Source organism: Peromyscus leucopus, chromosome 8a, assembly GCF_004664715.2.
Source record: "Peromyscus leucopus breed LL Stock chromosome 8a, UCI_PerLeu_2.1, whole genome shotgun sequence".
Classification (NCBI taxonomy): domain Eukaryota; kingdom Metazoa; phylum Chordata; class Mammalia; order Rodentia; family Cricetidae; genus Peromyscus; species Peromyscus leucopus.
In genome coordinates this window covers 32506537-32522216 of record NC_051085.1, presented here as the reverse complement: position 1 = coordinate 32522216, position 15680 = coordinate 32506537, and the positions used below count along the sequence as shown (strand labels likewise).

The 15680-nt window shown below is 37.7% G+C and overlaps 1 protein-coding gene across 1 annotated transcript in view; it reads left to right on the top strand.

Annotated features, from left to right (window-relative positions):
• The window catches only part of Adgb (androglobin), a 141994-nt gene that overhangs the window by 112741 nt on the left and 13573 nt on the right, over nucleotides 1–15680 (top strand). The window contains exons 31-32 of the mRNA XM_037200383.1: nucleotides 491–520; nucleotides 12994–13157. Coding sequence (XP_037056278.1) covers nucleotides 491–520; nucleotides 12994–13157 — 194 coding nt within the window. The remainder of the gene's footprint in view (nucleotides 1–490; nucleotides 521–12993; nucleotides 13158–15680) is intronic.

Genomic DNA, 15680 nt, shown 5'->3' with positions numbered 1-15680 from the left:
TTATTACTCACAGTTTGTGGTCTCTCATTTTCTGTCATATTCTGTTTAAGTTTCAATATTTTGACTGTGTAATTTATGAAAAAAATAAAACATTTCATCATTGAGGACTTGTATGTTCATATGGTCATGTTTCATCTACTAAGCAAAGCTCATGCACCCCAGCCGGGCAGTGGTGGTGCACGCCTTTAATCCCAGCCCTTGGGAGGCAGAGGCAGGTGGATCTCTATGAATATGAGGCCAGCCTGGTCTATCTAGTGAGTTCCAGGACAAGCTCCAAAGCTACACAGAGAAACCCTGTCTCAAAAATACCAAAAAAAACCCCCCAAAACCAACAAAAAACAAAAACAAAAACCTTATGCACCAACTAGACTTGTGAACCTTTAAAGAAATATATAGACAACTTTTATGTTTATAAAATTATATTACCCATAGTTGTTAGGAAAGAGTAACAATAAATATAGATTCTAAAGGTACACATCTTTAATTTCAGCACTCAGGAGGCAGAGACAAGCGGATCTCGGTGAGTTCAAGGCCACTGTGGTCTCTGTAACTGCATGTATCTAGGGTTATATAGTGAAGCACTGTCTCAAAAATATATTATACTAAAGATTTATATGCAAATAAAATATTTACAATTGCATACGTAAGTAGAAAAAATAGAGAAAAAGTATAATACTGTATATGTTTCTGTGTTCAGAAAAGCTTTTGCCTGCTTTCTTTCTTTCTTTCTTTCTTTCTTTCTTTCTTTCTTTCTTTCTTTCTTTCTTTCTTTCTTTCTTTCTTTCTTTCTTTCTTTCCTGTCTTCCTGTTCTTCAGGGATAGTTCATAGTGTCAGTAGATGTTAAATTATAACCCTGGAAGCTTAGAATTATAGTAGAGCAAAGAATAAGACCCAAGCCCTCTTGTTTGCCTATGTGGTCTATTCCATGAGTTGCCTATGTCTCCTCAGACTTGTTTTCATATTATAATCATTTATTATATCTGTCTTGATATAACAAAGATAGTCATGCTACTGTTGCTCAGATCAATTCCAAATACATAGCACATAACAGGGGCCACATTACCTAAGAAGAGATCATGAGAACTACAATGGTGGAGAAATAGGTTGGTGAATCAAAGAGGCCAGGTACATGCAAGACTCTGGGTTCAATCTCAGAGAGGGGAAGAGGGGAGGAAATGTGGGAGGAAGAGAGAAGGGGAAGGAGGGAGAGAGGGAGGAAGAGGTGGAGGAGAGGAGGGAAGAGAAAGAGAGAGAGAGGAGGAACATGGGAGAGAGGAGGGAAGAGAGAAAGAGAACTATTAATGACCTAATTAAAATCGTGTGGGAATTTAGCCAGCAGGGAAAAAAATGTGCTTCTAAACACTGCCTAATGAGCTTTCAAGACTATTCAATGATAGAAGAAGAAATTGGTGTGCACACATATTAGGCTATCCAGGGTAAGACAGCATCGCACAATTCAGAATTTAATTTAATTTAAACCCAGTGTGCAAAGTGTGAAGTTAACAGTGTGACTTAAGCCTCTAAAAGGAAAGTTCTCCTTAACAGAGGAGATGCAGCACTGTAGCTAAACTCACCTGGAGAAGCTGAACAGGAGCAACTGGTCACCTGTAAAGCCCACAGCACTCCTGTCTCAGGAGGGCACAGGCAACACAGGGAGTTCTCAGCTCCTAGTAGCATTTAAAAAATGGTGTCAGCATTATTTTATATTCCAAAGGAATCATAATATGTGTTCCTTTGTGGTACCACATTTGTCAATTTCATGTTTGGATGAGCAATTGCTAACATTAAACCGTGCCTTGCACTGAATGACCTATTTATTGATTTATTTATTGAATAGCTTATGTATTAAGAGGTTGTTACTAATTGTGTCTTAAAATACAGACTTACAACTACACTTTATTTTTTAGTGTGTGTGAGTGTATGTGTGCATTCATGCACACACGTGCTTCAGCTTATAGGAATGGAAGGCAGCAACCTGTGGGAGTTGGTTCCCTATTGGATCACTATGGGTCCTTGAGATCAAACTCAGAGCATCAGGTTTGGCAACAAAGCTCCTTCACCCACTAAGCCCTTAAATGTGGATGTTTAGATGGCCAGTTTGATAATATTAAAACATCAAATTAATTAAATTAACACATTAAATTAATATATCAACTGATGTGTAAATCTAATCATTCATATCAATAAAAACCAGGAGTCAGATAATGGGGTAAAAACCTGAAAGATCAGAGAAGCAGAGGAACAGCCACCAGTGACTTCCTACATCTTCTGTTCCTCTGACCAAAAGGGCAGAGATCCTGTTTCAACCCCACCTTACCACTTCCTCTCCCTCTATGTCCTCCAAACAAAAATGGTTAGCTAGTGGCTAGCTCCATCCTCTGACTCCAAACAAGCTTTATTTATCAGAACACAATCAAAATATCACACAACATTTTCCCCTTTTTTTCTAAATAAAAAGCAAAGGTATTAACTAACATAGTAAACACATATACGGTGAGTAAAATAACTTTATACAAATATATAGGAAATAATTACGTTAACAATGTCTAGTCCATTAGCATTTGACAAATTTAGAGAAAATACTTCATTATCTATCTTGATAAGACCCAAGTGTTGTACCTAATTCACTTTCTATCCTAACTTGCCTTACCAACCCAAAACTATCTTTTTATGTCTCTCAACTTTATACAATTTACACTTCTTTTGTGAATTTGTCAACAAGGAAAATAATAACTGTCTAGTCTTCATCTCCATCATAGACCCGAGAAGGATGTAATATAACCTGAATAAACAGGAAGTGCAGAGCAAACAACTTCCAAAACTAAGAAATGATAGAAACAGCTGGCTGCCTGGACAGTTACCCAAGGTTCCTCTGTAACATTGGAGCATCCATCTTTGGCCTGCACGCCTAGAATATCTGATAAACTTTTCTGAGAAGCAGGATTTTTGAAGGGCTGTCCTACCTTGTTCTGGCAAGTTTCTGGGGTCACTTTCTTTTGTGTCCTGCTTGTCCAATTTGGACAGCATACTGTCAGCAGTCAAAGCAAGAGCACTTCCTTTGTCCACATGGCTAGCTTTTGCCACAAAGAAAGTGAACTCTATATGGAGTTTCTTCAATGCTCATCATCATCTCTGAAGTAGATTGGTGCTGCCAGGAGCAGGCATGTTTCATTGTCATAAAAAAAGAACCTACGCTATTAAAACATATTAAATGCCATATTCTGTAGATCTCTGAAGTGTTTGGAGACCACCTGTCTATCTTAAAATATCTCTATTTAACTTGAAAACATACCTAACATGACTACAAGTTTGATTATAATATGTAGCTAACTATTAACCTGTATTTCTTTATTATCCTAAATAGTTTGAAATAATAACTTTCAAGGACTAGAAATTTACATCATATTGTTGAATGAGCTATATAGGTACAATATCCTGAACAAGAGTGGAAACATATGTACAATAGTTCTAACAAAAATAACCTTAAATTTGTTTCAATCTACAAAAATATCTTAAACAAGAGTGGAAATATATACAGTATAACAAAAATAATCTCAAATTTGTATCAGTGGAGTACTACTCAGCAGTAAGAAACAATGACATTGTGAAATTTGCAGGCAAATGGATAGAACTAGAGAATATCATCCTGAGTGAGGTAACCCAGACTCAGAGGGATAGACATAGTATGTACTCACTCATAAGTGGATACTGGATATATAAAGGATAACCAGACTACAACCCACATCTCCAGAGAAGTTAGCTAACAAGGAGGATCAAAGAGGAACACATGGGTCACCCTGGAAATGAGAAATAGATGAGATCTCCATCAATATATAAAAATCCATATCAATGTAAAAAATTTAAGATTAGTAGTTGCTTTTTGGTTTAAAAGTAGATTCAATAATCTACCCTTTTATTCTATCATTTCTATATCCCCTTTTTTCTTTACAGAACAAGATCCCTGAATCTAATCTCCTTTGTTCAGCTTTTTTTCCTGACCATTACCAATAACAACTTGTAACTAACCCCCCTAAATCATGACAAATATCCATAACCCATTGAACAACCCCAAACCACCCACCTTCCTCTTGGGAATGCAGTCATCATGTTCTTAAAGTTACTTCCTGATGTCTGGGGATGATAACATCTTTAGAGGACTCTGAAAATAAATGGGATAATTGTCAAGTCATGGGAGAGCTAGCTGTATCATTTGTTGTCCAGTCTCTGTAATGGGAAAGTGCAGGGCTTATCTCAAGTCCTGGCTAGAGTAGTCTGTGAGGCTGGACCACCTCAGCCAGCCACCTTGAAATTGTCCTGAGCAGTTTGTAGTCCAAAGGCAATCTTCAGGTGGCATTTGTCAGGTTAGTGGTGTTACCACAGAGTCCCAGTGGATTATTATTGTGGGGCCCCATCTTCCTTTTGGAGACTTCAAAGGTCACTGTGAGGCATGGTCATGGTTGACTGCAGAAAACTTAAACATTTTAAATTTCATATTCATCAGATCTCAAAGAGGTTAAAGGACCATAATTTGTTTTGTACATCCATAGTACAAAAACTTAATTCCTAGTGATCTGATAGATACTCAAACCCAAGATTATGTATAGGAAGCTAGATGAAGCCTTTTTCTTGAATTAGTATTCTATATTACCATTAATATCTTGATGAAAAGTTTAATGTATATACTAATTTTATAAATTGAGATAATATTTGTACCTTAAAAGTTTTAACAGTGTCAAAATAAAACCAAAGGATTATGATATTAGTAGCAATAGAATGGTCCCTTAATTTTGGTTTTTCTTCTGTCCCATATCAGGTGGCTCTTCTGACATGAGACTGAGATTTTGGATTTTTCTTTTTAATAAGCATGCTTTGGTTTAGAGAAGGAGAGAGCCATGCTCCAATGCCAAAACCAGCTTAATTTTTAATTGGACTGGGCTACAAAAAGATCATTTGCATTATGCATCTGTAGAGAACAGCAGAAAGAAACATTTGGGAAGATTTATGAAATTTTATCTTGTAAATGTGTTATACCAACAGGCCAATTTATGCTTTGTCTTGGGACATTTTCTCTTGATAACTTGTCCTTTTTCTTCAGATGTCTCCTCCTCGGTGAGTTTGCTTCTTTTTGTTCTAGAGCCTTCAGGTGTGCTGTTAAGTCACTATTGTGAGATTTCTCCACGTTCTTTATGTAGGTACATAGTGCTATAAACTTTCCTCTTAGCACTACTTTCATAGTGTCCCATAAGTTTGGAAATACTGTGCATTCATTTTTATTGAGTTGTAGGAAGTCTTTAATTTCTTTATTTCTTCCTTGACCCAGTGGTGATTCAGCTGAGCATTGTTCAATTTCCATGAGTTTGTAGGCTCTCTGCAATTTGTGTTGTTGTTGAATTCTAACCTTAAAACTATGATGATTTGATAAGATACAGGGGGTTATTCTAAATTTTTGTATCTGTTGAGGTTTGCTTTGTTACCAAGTATGTGGTCAACTTTAGAGAATGTTCAATGAGGTGCTGAGAAGGTATATTCTTTTTTGTTTGGGTGACATGTTCCATGGATGTCTGTTATGTCCATCTGAGTCATAACATCTATTAATTCCCTTATTTCTCTGTTAAGTTTCTGTCTGGCAGACCTGTCCAGTGGCGAGAGTGAGGTGCTGAAGTCTCCTACTATTAGTGTGTGGGATCTGATTTGTGATTTAAGCTTTAGTAATGTTTTTTTTACAAATGTGGATGCCCTTGAACTTGGAGTATAGATGTTCAAAACTGATACTTCATCTTGATGGATTTTTTTCCTGTGATGAATATGAAATGTCCTTCTCAATCTCTTTTGATTGATTTAGTTTGAAGTCTATTTTGTCATATATTAGGATAGCTATACTAGCTTTTTTCTTAAGTCCATTTGATTGGAAAATCTTTTCCCAACCTTTTACTCTGAGGTAATGTGTCTTTGAGGTTAAGGTGTATTTCTTGTATACAGCAAAAGGGTGGGTCCTGTTTTTGTACCCATTCTGTTAGCCTGTGTCTTTTTATAAGCAAATTGAGTCCATTAATATTGAGAGAGATTAATGACCAGTGATTGTTAATTCCTGTTATTTTTGGTTTTGCTAGTAGTGGTGGTAATGTGTGTGTGCATTTCCCTTCTTTATGATTTACTGGTGTGAAGTTATCTTCACACACAGCTAACTTCCTTAGGTTGGAGTTTTCCTTCTAGTACTTTTTGTATGGCTGGATTTATGAATATATATTGTTTAAATCTGGTTTTCTTGTGGACTATATTGTTTTCTCGGTCTATGGTGATTCAAAGTTTTGCTGGATATAGTAGTCTGGGTAGGCATTCATGGTCTTTTAGTGTCTGTAGAACATCTGTCCAAGATCTTCTGGCTTTCAGAGTCTCCATTGAGAAGTCGGGTGTAATTCTGATTTGTGGTGGTATTGTGTTCCCCAAAATATTGTGCACCCTAATAAACTTAATCTGGGGTCAGAGACAGAACAGCCACAATATTAAACATAGAAGTTATGGTAGCACACACCTTTAATCCTAGCATTCCAGAGGCAGAAATCCATGTGTTCAAGGATACAGCCAAGCATGGTGACTCACGCTTTAATCCCAGAAAGCGAGCCTTTAATCCCAGGGGGTGGTGGTAGAAGGCAGAAAGGTATATAAGGCATGACGACCAGAAACTAGAAACATTTCGCTGGTTAAGCATTTGGCTGGTTAAGCTTTTGGCTGGTTAAGCTTCAGGCTTTCAAGCAGCAGTTCAGCGGAAGCCATTGGGATGAGGACACAGAAGCTTCCAGTCTGAGGAAACAAGACCAGCTGAGAAGTTGGCCAGGTGATGTTAGCTGTGGCTTGTTCTGTCTCTGATCTTCCAGTATTCACCCCAATAACTGGCCTCAGGTTTGAGTTTATTAATAAGTACCATTAAGATTCATGCTATACTGATTGGTCTGTCTTTATATGTTACTTGACCTTTTTCCTTTGCAGCTAATATTCTGTCTTTATTCTGTATGCTTAGTGTTTTGATTATTATGTGGCAAGGGTACTTTTTTTTGGTCCAGTCTATTTGGTGTTCTGTAAGCTTCTTGTACCTTTATAGATATGCCTTTCTTTAGGTTGGGAAAGTTTTCTTTTATGATTTTGTTGAATATATTTTCTGTGCCTTTGAACTGGAATTCTTCTCCTTCTTTTATCCCTATTATTCTTAGGTTTGGTGTTTTCATGGTGTCCCAGATTTTCTGGATGTTATGTGCTAAGAATTAGTTGGGTTTAACATTTTCTTTGACTGATGAATCAATTTCCTCTACTGTATCTTCAAGGCCTGAGAGTCCCTATTTCTTCTCTTGTATTCTGTTTGTTATGCTCGCATCTTTAGTTCTTGTTTGTTTACTCAGAGTTTCCATTTCCAGAATCCCCTTGATTTGTGTTTTCTTTATTGGCTTTATTTCAATTTTCAAGTCTTGAACTGTTTCCTTCACCTGCTTGATGTTTTTTTCTTTCTTTCTTGGTTTTCTTTAAGGAGTTTATTGATTTCTTCCGATTTTTTGTTTGTCTTTTCCTCCATTTCTTGAAGGGAATTTTTCATTTCCTCTTTAACGGCCTCTATTATCTTTATAAAATTATTTTTAAGGTCATTTTCTTCTGTTTCATCTGCATTGGGATGATCATGTCTTGCTGTTGTGGAACCACTCGTTTCTGGTAGTGTCATATTTCTCTTTATGTTGTTGAGTATATTCTTACACTGCCAACTACTTATTTTTTCCTTCAATTGGTGCAGATGGAGTCTGTATCTCTAGGGGTCACTCTCCCTCCAATTATTACAGGTGGGGTCTGTGTCTCTTGGGGTCGCTGAGTCTTTGGGGATCACTGTGGCTTTGGGGGTCAGTGAGGCTTTCAGGGAATGGGTGGGGAGAAGAATGCTTTCTGCCCACTTGATGGGGCCTCTTCCTCCCAGTGACTGTTTTTCACAATACCGATTAATAATTTCCACAGAAACAAATGTTAGTTAATGGTTTGTTTCTGAGATTGGAGGAATGTGAATCTGGGTATTCCATTGATGTAACAAATTATGTCCCCACAAATTCGTTGCTATATTAGCCACTCAATTAGTCTTTAATTTTCCTCTTTGTCCTTAAGGCCCTATACCCTCAACCCATCTCATACTTTGTTTTACCTGAGATAAAGTTCCAATCCCTAAAAGCTGAGTGTTTACTTCCTGACAAGGCCAGTTTGGATGACAAGATTTCATTGCTATTGTTACATCTCTCTCTATGTCTGTAAGACCTTCAATTACAATGTCATTTATTTGTATTTTTAGCTTTGGCTTTTGAATATTTATAGAATTTGCCAAAATATTTGCTTTATAGTTTCTCCTAAAAATTTTGTTTTATCTTCTAAAGCTGTTCTATCATCCAGAGCAGTGTGTGTGTGTGTGTGTGTGTGTGTGTGTGTGTGTGTGTGTGTGTGTGTGTAAAACAATAGGCATTATGTCCTTTAATTGCTCTGGAAAGGATTTTCCCCCATGGTAACAGGGAATGACTGAACCAAATTTGACATGGGGGCCTGAGAGGAGCCTCCAAGACATTTCCCAGTTGCAAAGGGTTATCCCTTGCTGGTCTGCACTCATTGGTCCAATATTGGCCTTTATTACTTCTGCATCCTCCAGAATTCAAGGGCCTTCTCTTTGGGTTAGAAGAAACATTGTTTCTAGAAATGCCCTATCTATAATCCATTTTTAAGTGACTTTGTTTACCACAATTAAAACACTTGACCTTTTGATTTTTCTTCAAGCCTCTGGAAATCACCTTGTCCTATTCAAGCATCATCATGGTTAAGAGATTCAATATTGATTGTATCTCAGATCCATTCCTCTATGGGTGCTGATCTTGCCTTTAAAGGCCTGTATCTTGACATTCATATCAACCAATTTTTTTAAGGATAAAATAAAAATTATCAAATCAATAATGATTATAATTAACATTATGTGAATCAATGTTAAGTTAATTATTCCCTCATTTAATTGTTCCATTTTTAAACCATTCATTGTGTGATCATACAGACATCTAACTCCCTCATCATAATAGCGTTTTTTATTTTTTAACATGGGAAAAAACCCTTTTGTTTTTTAAACTAATTCCCCCTTTTATGATTGTCTCAGCAGTTCTGCTGACAATAATGGTGAAGTGTGGTACTGGCTGCCACTATGTAGCATGTCTGAGCAGAGAACACAGGTAGTACCCAGCCTGGCAGAGGACAGCTGCCATTGATCACGTATCAGCCTGACAAGGTGGTTCAAGGAAAGCCCACAACCCCCGGGGGAAAAAAGGAGCCAGAGAGCCAGCCATCTGCATGGGGAAATGTGCAAAAGCAGCAGCATGTGTGACTGGTGGGAAGTGAAAGTATGAAGCTGTCTGAAGATAGAGCTGGCCAGTGGTTGAGAGGCTAACTCCGGCAGTGTTTGGAGCCCAAGTGCCTGTTTTGTTTGGGGCTTGTGGAGATGGTTGTAGAGAGGCTGCAACAGGAAAATCCCAGACTTGCTCAGAGGGCTTGGGGAAGGAAGGGAAAGCCAGCTGGTGGTGCGTGATTCCAGCAGGTGCAGTTCCCAAGTGCAGTTCCAGCGTGTGCTGGTAGCTGTGAAGCCACTGGCAAGCAGCTATTTCATGAATTTGTGCCCCTAATGTTGGACACCAGATGATGTATGTGTAAATTTAATTAATCTTATCAATCAAAACCAGGAGACAAATATCAGGGTAAAAACCTGAATGATCAGAAGAGCAGCCACCAGTGACTTCATTACCTCTTCCATTCCTCTTACCAAAAAGGCTGAGATCTTGTCTCAGCCTGACCTTACCACTTCCTGTCCCTCACTCTACAGTCCTCCAAACCTCTATGGTTAGCTAGTGGCTAGCTCTGACTCTAAGCAAGCCTTATTTGTTAGAGCACAATCAAAATATCACACAACAATCAACTGCAATGTTTCAATTCCATTTATAGCTGAAAACCTACATGCTTTGTATGCTTTTTGTTTTTTAATTTGAAGGATGTGGAGTACTTAGAAAACTTTAGTTCTTGATGTGTTTCAACTATCAACTTAGATTAATTTTAAAATATATTTTCATCAAATAAAGTTGGTTGTGTTATTTTTGTTACTGTACTGATGACCAGATTTAAAATTATATCCATCCTGAAGTCAATAAAAATACGATTTCATTCTTTTAAACCTTTTAATTCCTGTGAACAATATATGATTTTATGTTTTTCAAAACTTTATATCCTTATTGCCCAGACTTAAAACAAAAAACAATAACAAAAAACTCCCCACTAGATCCGACATATAGCTATCAGGTATATCTGACCTGGGACAGTTATGCTATTTATAGGAAACTTGGCTTCCCACGACCATGCAGCAACAGTGCCACCTTTTGTTTATTTCAGTACCTAAGCTCCACTGAATGGTTGGCTCACTATGGCTGACTTTCACTGAAGGAAATAAGAGACAGGAGGATTTTGAGCTGGGAGTTCTCATTGGCATCTGCCTTCATCATGTAATGCTGTCATTCTAAACTCCTTTTGTCAATATACCACCTTTGATAATCAAGGCCTTTGAAGTTCTAATTGATCTATTGAAATATATATAATTGTTATCTATATAAATATGATAAAGTACTTGCTGTGATCTATTTTTTAGGAGAGAGCTGCACAATGAAGCATTGTGTATAAAAGTCATAAAGTCTTTGAAACAAAATATCACATGTTCTATGTAGTGTAATTATATTTTGTAGTTATATAAAATAAACATTTTAAGATATAGTACAAAATAAACATGTTAATATATATAAAAGTTTTCTGTTCCCACATACAAGTGAATCTTTTACGTGAACACGCACGTTGCCCTAAACAAATTTGGAAATTATGTGAATGTTCAAATACTGACCAGTTCCCAAGGATATAGATCAAAGCACTGACTTTTAATCATAAACACAAACTTGCATTTCTATGTCTATGGAGGTTTCATCATCTACTGAACATTTCACTATAATATTCTCTTAGTACACATTAGGTAGAGTAAAAACCCCAAGGAACTTACAAAAAGGGCTTCCTAAGCTCATATTTCATCAACAGGTAGTCCCCAGCACTTCTTCCCCCAAGGGATGTATGAACTGATTCCTCCAGGGCTTCCTAATTGCAGGCACATACCCATGAGGTCGCATCTTCCATAACTTTGAGTCAGTAAGATGGTTTCCCATTCACAGCTTATTCCCATGTATGTTGCCAACACATGCAGATTTCTTGCAAGCCTTGCACACTAAATTAAGCAACCTGATAATGACTGCATCCTAGGAATTAATCAACTAGATTTAAAGGACACAGCATGAATACAGGCAAGTTTTACATTTTATCAGCATCAAGAGGAAAGATGGATATAAGAGCAAAGGTCTTTGTATATTATTGATATCAAATTGGTGTTAATCCAAACAATTGTTATAAATGAAAATTTTTAATTATTTAATCTTATCCATGAATACCACTAAGAAAATGAAAATGAACAGAAAACAAATGACCTGAGAGAATTAAAATGCTACAGATGTAAGTATGGTTTTGAAGCAAAGGAACGTAATAACAAGATTAGAGGAACTGAACAAGATATGAAATATGGAGTAAAATAATATCAAAGTAGCAGACATAAATCCTCTCTTTCGAGCAATTAAGTTTAATGTAAATTAAATGTGATTTACTATAAAGTATGATCCAATTTTATATATTTATAAGTAGGGCATCCTTTAATTTCAAATATGTAAATAGTTTTAAGAAAGAAGAATACATTACAAATAGTAACCCACATAAACTTGGAATGGTCATACTGATGTCAAAGATAGATTTTAAAGAACCAAACAGGTATATTAGTTATTTTATAATGCTAAAGAGGCTATATAGTCATAAAACAAAGCCATTATAAACATATGAACCTAACATCAGTGTCTGAAATGCATGAAACACAACTAGTATAGAAAGAAGAAACAGCTAACTCCACAAATAGCTGGAAATTGAAATACTGCATTTTAAGTAGTAGAAAGAAATTTAAACCGAAAATTAGGATAAAATGCTTGAAGCATATGACAAACCAACCTGTCCTAAGATCAGACTTCTCCTCTCAGGAGTAACAGAACACATGTTCTTCTCATGGCCCTCTGGAGGGTGGCAGCAAGTGAAGCTGTGACATGAGTCTGAACAAATGGCAAAAAATAAAAAACAATGCAGTTTTGTCCTCTCATCACAATTGAAGAAAACTAGAAACCAGTAAGAGATAAATGCAGAGATTTCATAAATGTGCAGAGAGCAACATCGTCTCAATATAATTGTCTACATTAAAAACAACAACTGAAAAATGGAGTCTAGAGAAATGGCTTAGGGGCTAAGAATGCTTACTACCCTTGCAGAGAACCGGGATTCAGTTCCTAGCACTTACATGGTGGCTCACAACTGCCTGTAACTCCATCTTCAGGAAATTTGATGCCTTCTGATGTCTCAGGGCACCTATATACACAAGTGTCACACATACATGCATATAAAATAAACAAATCTTTTTAAAGGAACAAACTGGAAAACTAGAGAAAGAAAAGAAAATTAACCCCCAATCAAAAGGAAGAAAGTAATAGTAAAGATTAGAGCATAGGTGAATGGATTGTGTATCTATGTAATATATGAAATAAAAGACACCCAGATGGCAAACAAGGTGATTTGATAACCTTAATATCCTATAGCCCACTGCTTTATATATACCAATGTTGAGTTTATGCTATATGAATTATATCTTAATTTTATTAAAAGAATTTTGAAGAGCTCTTATGAAACATTTGTTCACTTGCTTAAAAGGAATGGAATCCAACCACTTTAGATGAAGTGTGCTTGCCATGTCCTCCCTCCAAGAAATGATCTTGTCATCATGTCGGGTCTCACTGGTTTTCATTTGCATGTCTCTTTAACTCATGTAGAGAAGCATGAAGAACTAATTACCATAGGAAGTCCAGATTCCCATGCTGTCAGTGAAGGGCAAAAATCTGTAGGAACTTCCAAAACAACAAGGAAAGGCAAAGAGAAGTCTGGGGAGAAAGAGAAGTTGGCCAAGGAAAAGCAAGCTCCTCGCTTTGAACCTCAGGTGGGTGAGATGTGACTCCCTTACTGAACAGACCCTGGTGGCACTTGCTGTCCCTTAGGACAGTGAGGGAGGAAGCAATAGGAAGAAATGAGAACTCACCATCCCAGACTCCAGAAGTGAGAAATCTTGTCCACTTAACATTTGAAGGATTCTATTTCTTAGCTGTATTGTTCCCTTGAGAGCACCATGAAGTAAGCAAGTTTGACTGTATCCATAGATCCGCCTTTTAGCACCTTGACAGTTCTCTCTCAGTCAAAATTTGACACTGGAAAAGTTCTGTACCAACTTACTTTTGGAGCTATTCAGAGTAAAGCTAAAACTCTAGACTCTAAAAGTAAGAGAGAAATTTCCTTCTGAGACTCAGTTCTCATTAAAAAAACTAAGAGAATCATGTAGAAAGCAAAGTCTTCTGGGTAATAATGAAACAAAATTTTAAATGAAAACTTATTTAATGGCTGCAACCTTCTCCTCTTCCTCAATTACATTATTTCAGATGGATACACACTTGATCTTCTGTGATGTATTCTGTAACCACACCAGTTTTAACACTTAACTTGCCTAGTGGGGTCCTGGAAGATCCCACTTCCTGAGCCTCATGACTCAAAACTAGTTAACTGAAGACCCTTCCTTTTCCAAGTTGCTTTTGGCCATGGCATTTATCACATTAACAAGAAAACATACATGCCAACATATTAAATGGAGACTCTAGGAGAGCAATTGTCAGAAAGGTTACTTGGGTAATAAGGGTCTTTCTCCCTCTCTGGTTGTTCAGGAATGAACTTCTCATATGTAAAAGTCAAAACCCATTTCTGCCCCCTGAAGTCCTTGCAACTGGTTCTATAGACCTTGAAGTACTGCTCACTTCTAGAGTGAGTCTGTAGCAAGTGCATTCAGAGCCAGAAATGATCAAGTGTCTTGCTCACAGTTCTAGAAGACATCATGAATGACCATGATGTATAATTTAGACTTTATATAAAAAATTTTAGACAATGTGTGTGTATGTGTTGTGTGCATGTACACATACTCATAGGTACCAAGGTGCACATGTAGAGGGAGGCCAGAGGACAAACTGTGGGAGCCAGTTTTCTCCCTCTACCATAGATGCCCTAGGAATGAAACTCAGAGCAAGCACCCTTACACACTTCACTGGCTAGTTTTTGTTTTCAAGCTGATACATCTTAGAGTTACTTGGAAAGTCAGCTGAATAATTGTATCAGATTGGCTTGTGGCCATGTCAGTGAGAAATCTTCTTTGATGTTTGATACAGGGTCCAGCCCACAGTGGGCAGCATCGTCCCTAGGTAGGTGAGGCTGGGCTATGTGTGAAAGCTAGCTGTGCATGAGCCAGGGGAATAAGCCAGCAAGCAGCTTTCTTCCATGGTTTTTGCTTCAGTTCATGCTTGAGCTACTGTCCTGATTTCCTTTCAGGGGTGGACCTCAAAATACAATCTGAAATAAACTCTTTCTATTCCAAGTTGCATTCAGTTATGACATTTTTCACATCCATAATAAAAACAGACTACAACACCCATCAGCCTAATTTAGACTTTACTGTGAATAATTTTAAGTCAAGATTTTTTTTTTTTTTTTTGGTTTTTCAAGACAGGGTTTCTCTGTGTAGCTTTGTGCCTTTCCTGGAACTCGCTTTGGAGACCAGGCTGGCCTCGAACTCACAGAGATCCACCTGCCTCTGCCTCCCGAGTGCTGGGATTAAAGGCGTGCGCCACCACCGCCCGGCTTAAGTCAAGATTTTATAAAGTGATGGGCATAAACACTTGTTTTTCTTTCTCTCATGTGCATGTGATATGCATGACTGTGTGTCTGTGTGTACACATATGTGTAGGTTTGTATGAGCATGTGCCTGTAGAAGCCCAGGATTGATGTTGGGAGCCTTCTTCAATCACTTTCCACTATATTCACTGAGACAAGGCCCTCAGCTGAATCTGGAACTCATTGACATGGCTAGCCTAGCCAACCAGTGTGCTCTGGGGAGCCCATCTTTACCTTCGGAACACTGGAATTCCAAGTGGGCTGCTGTGAACAGTCAGCACTGGAGCTCTGGGTTTCTGAACTCCATTGTTCACACTTCCAAAGCACGCACATTTCATCTACTGAGACACAGCCACAGCTCCCAAGGCCTAACTCCTAAATGTACAATGCATTGACTTCCACAAGTGTCTACACTGTGTAACTCAAGGTAAAGACTGTAGACTAGTGTAGGAACTTACTGCTGGCCTTCTATCATACCCACCCCAAAGCCCCGGGGAACTCACAGCCCACTTTCTGTCATCATGCTACGTTCGCCTGTCACAGAATTCAAACAAATGCCTCACACAAGCTCAACTACTTTGTGTTTAACTTACTCATTTTACTAAAATACATGCCTGTAGGATTCTTCCACATGGTGGTGTACAACAGACATTTATTTTTATTCAGTGTTCGGCACCCGACATAGGAACATGCTATAAGTTGTCCATTCACCAGCTGATCAACTTTTACACTTGTTTATTTTGTTTGCTATTGC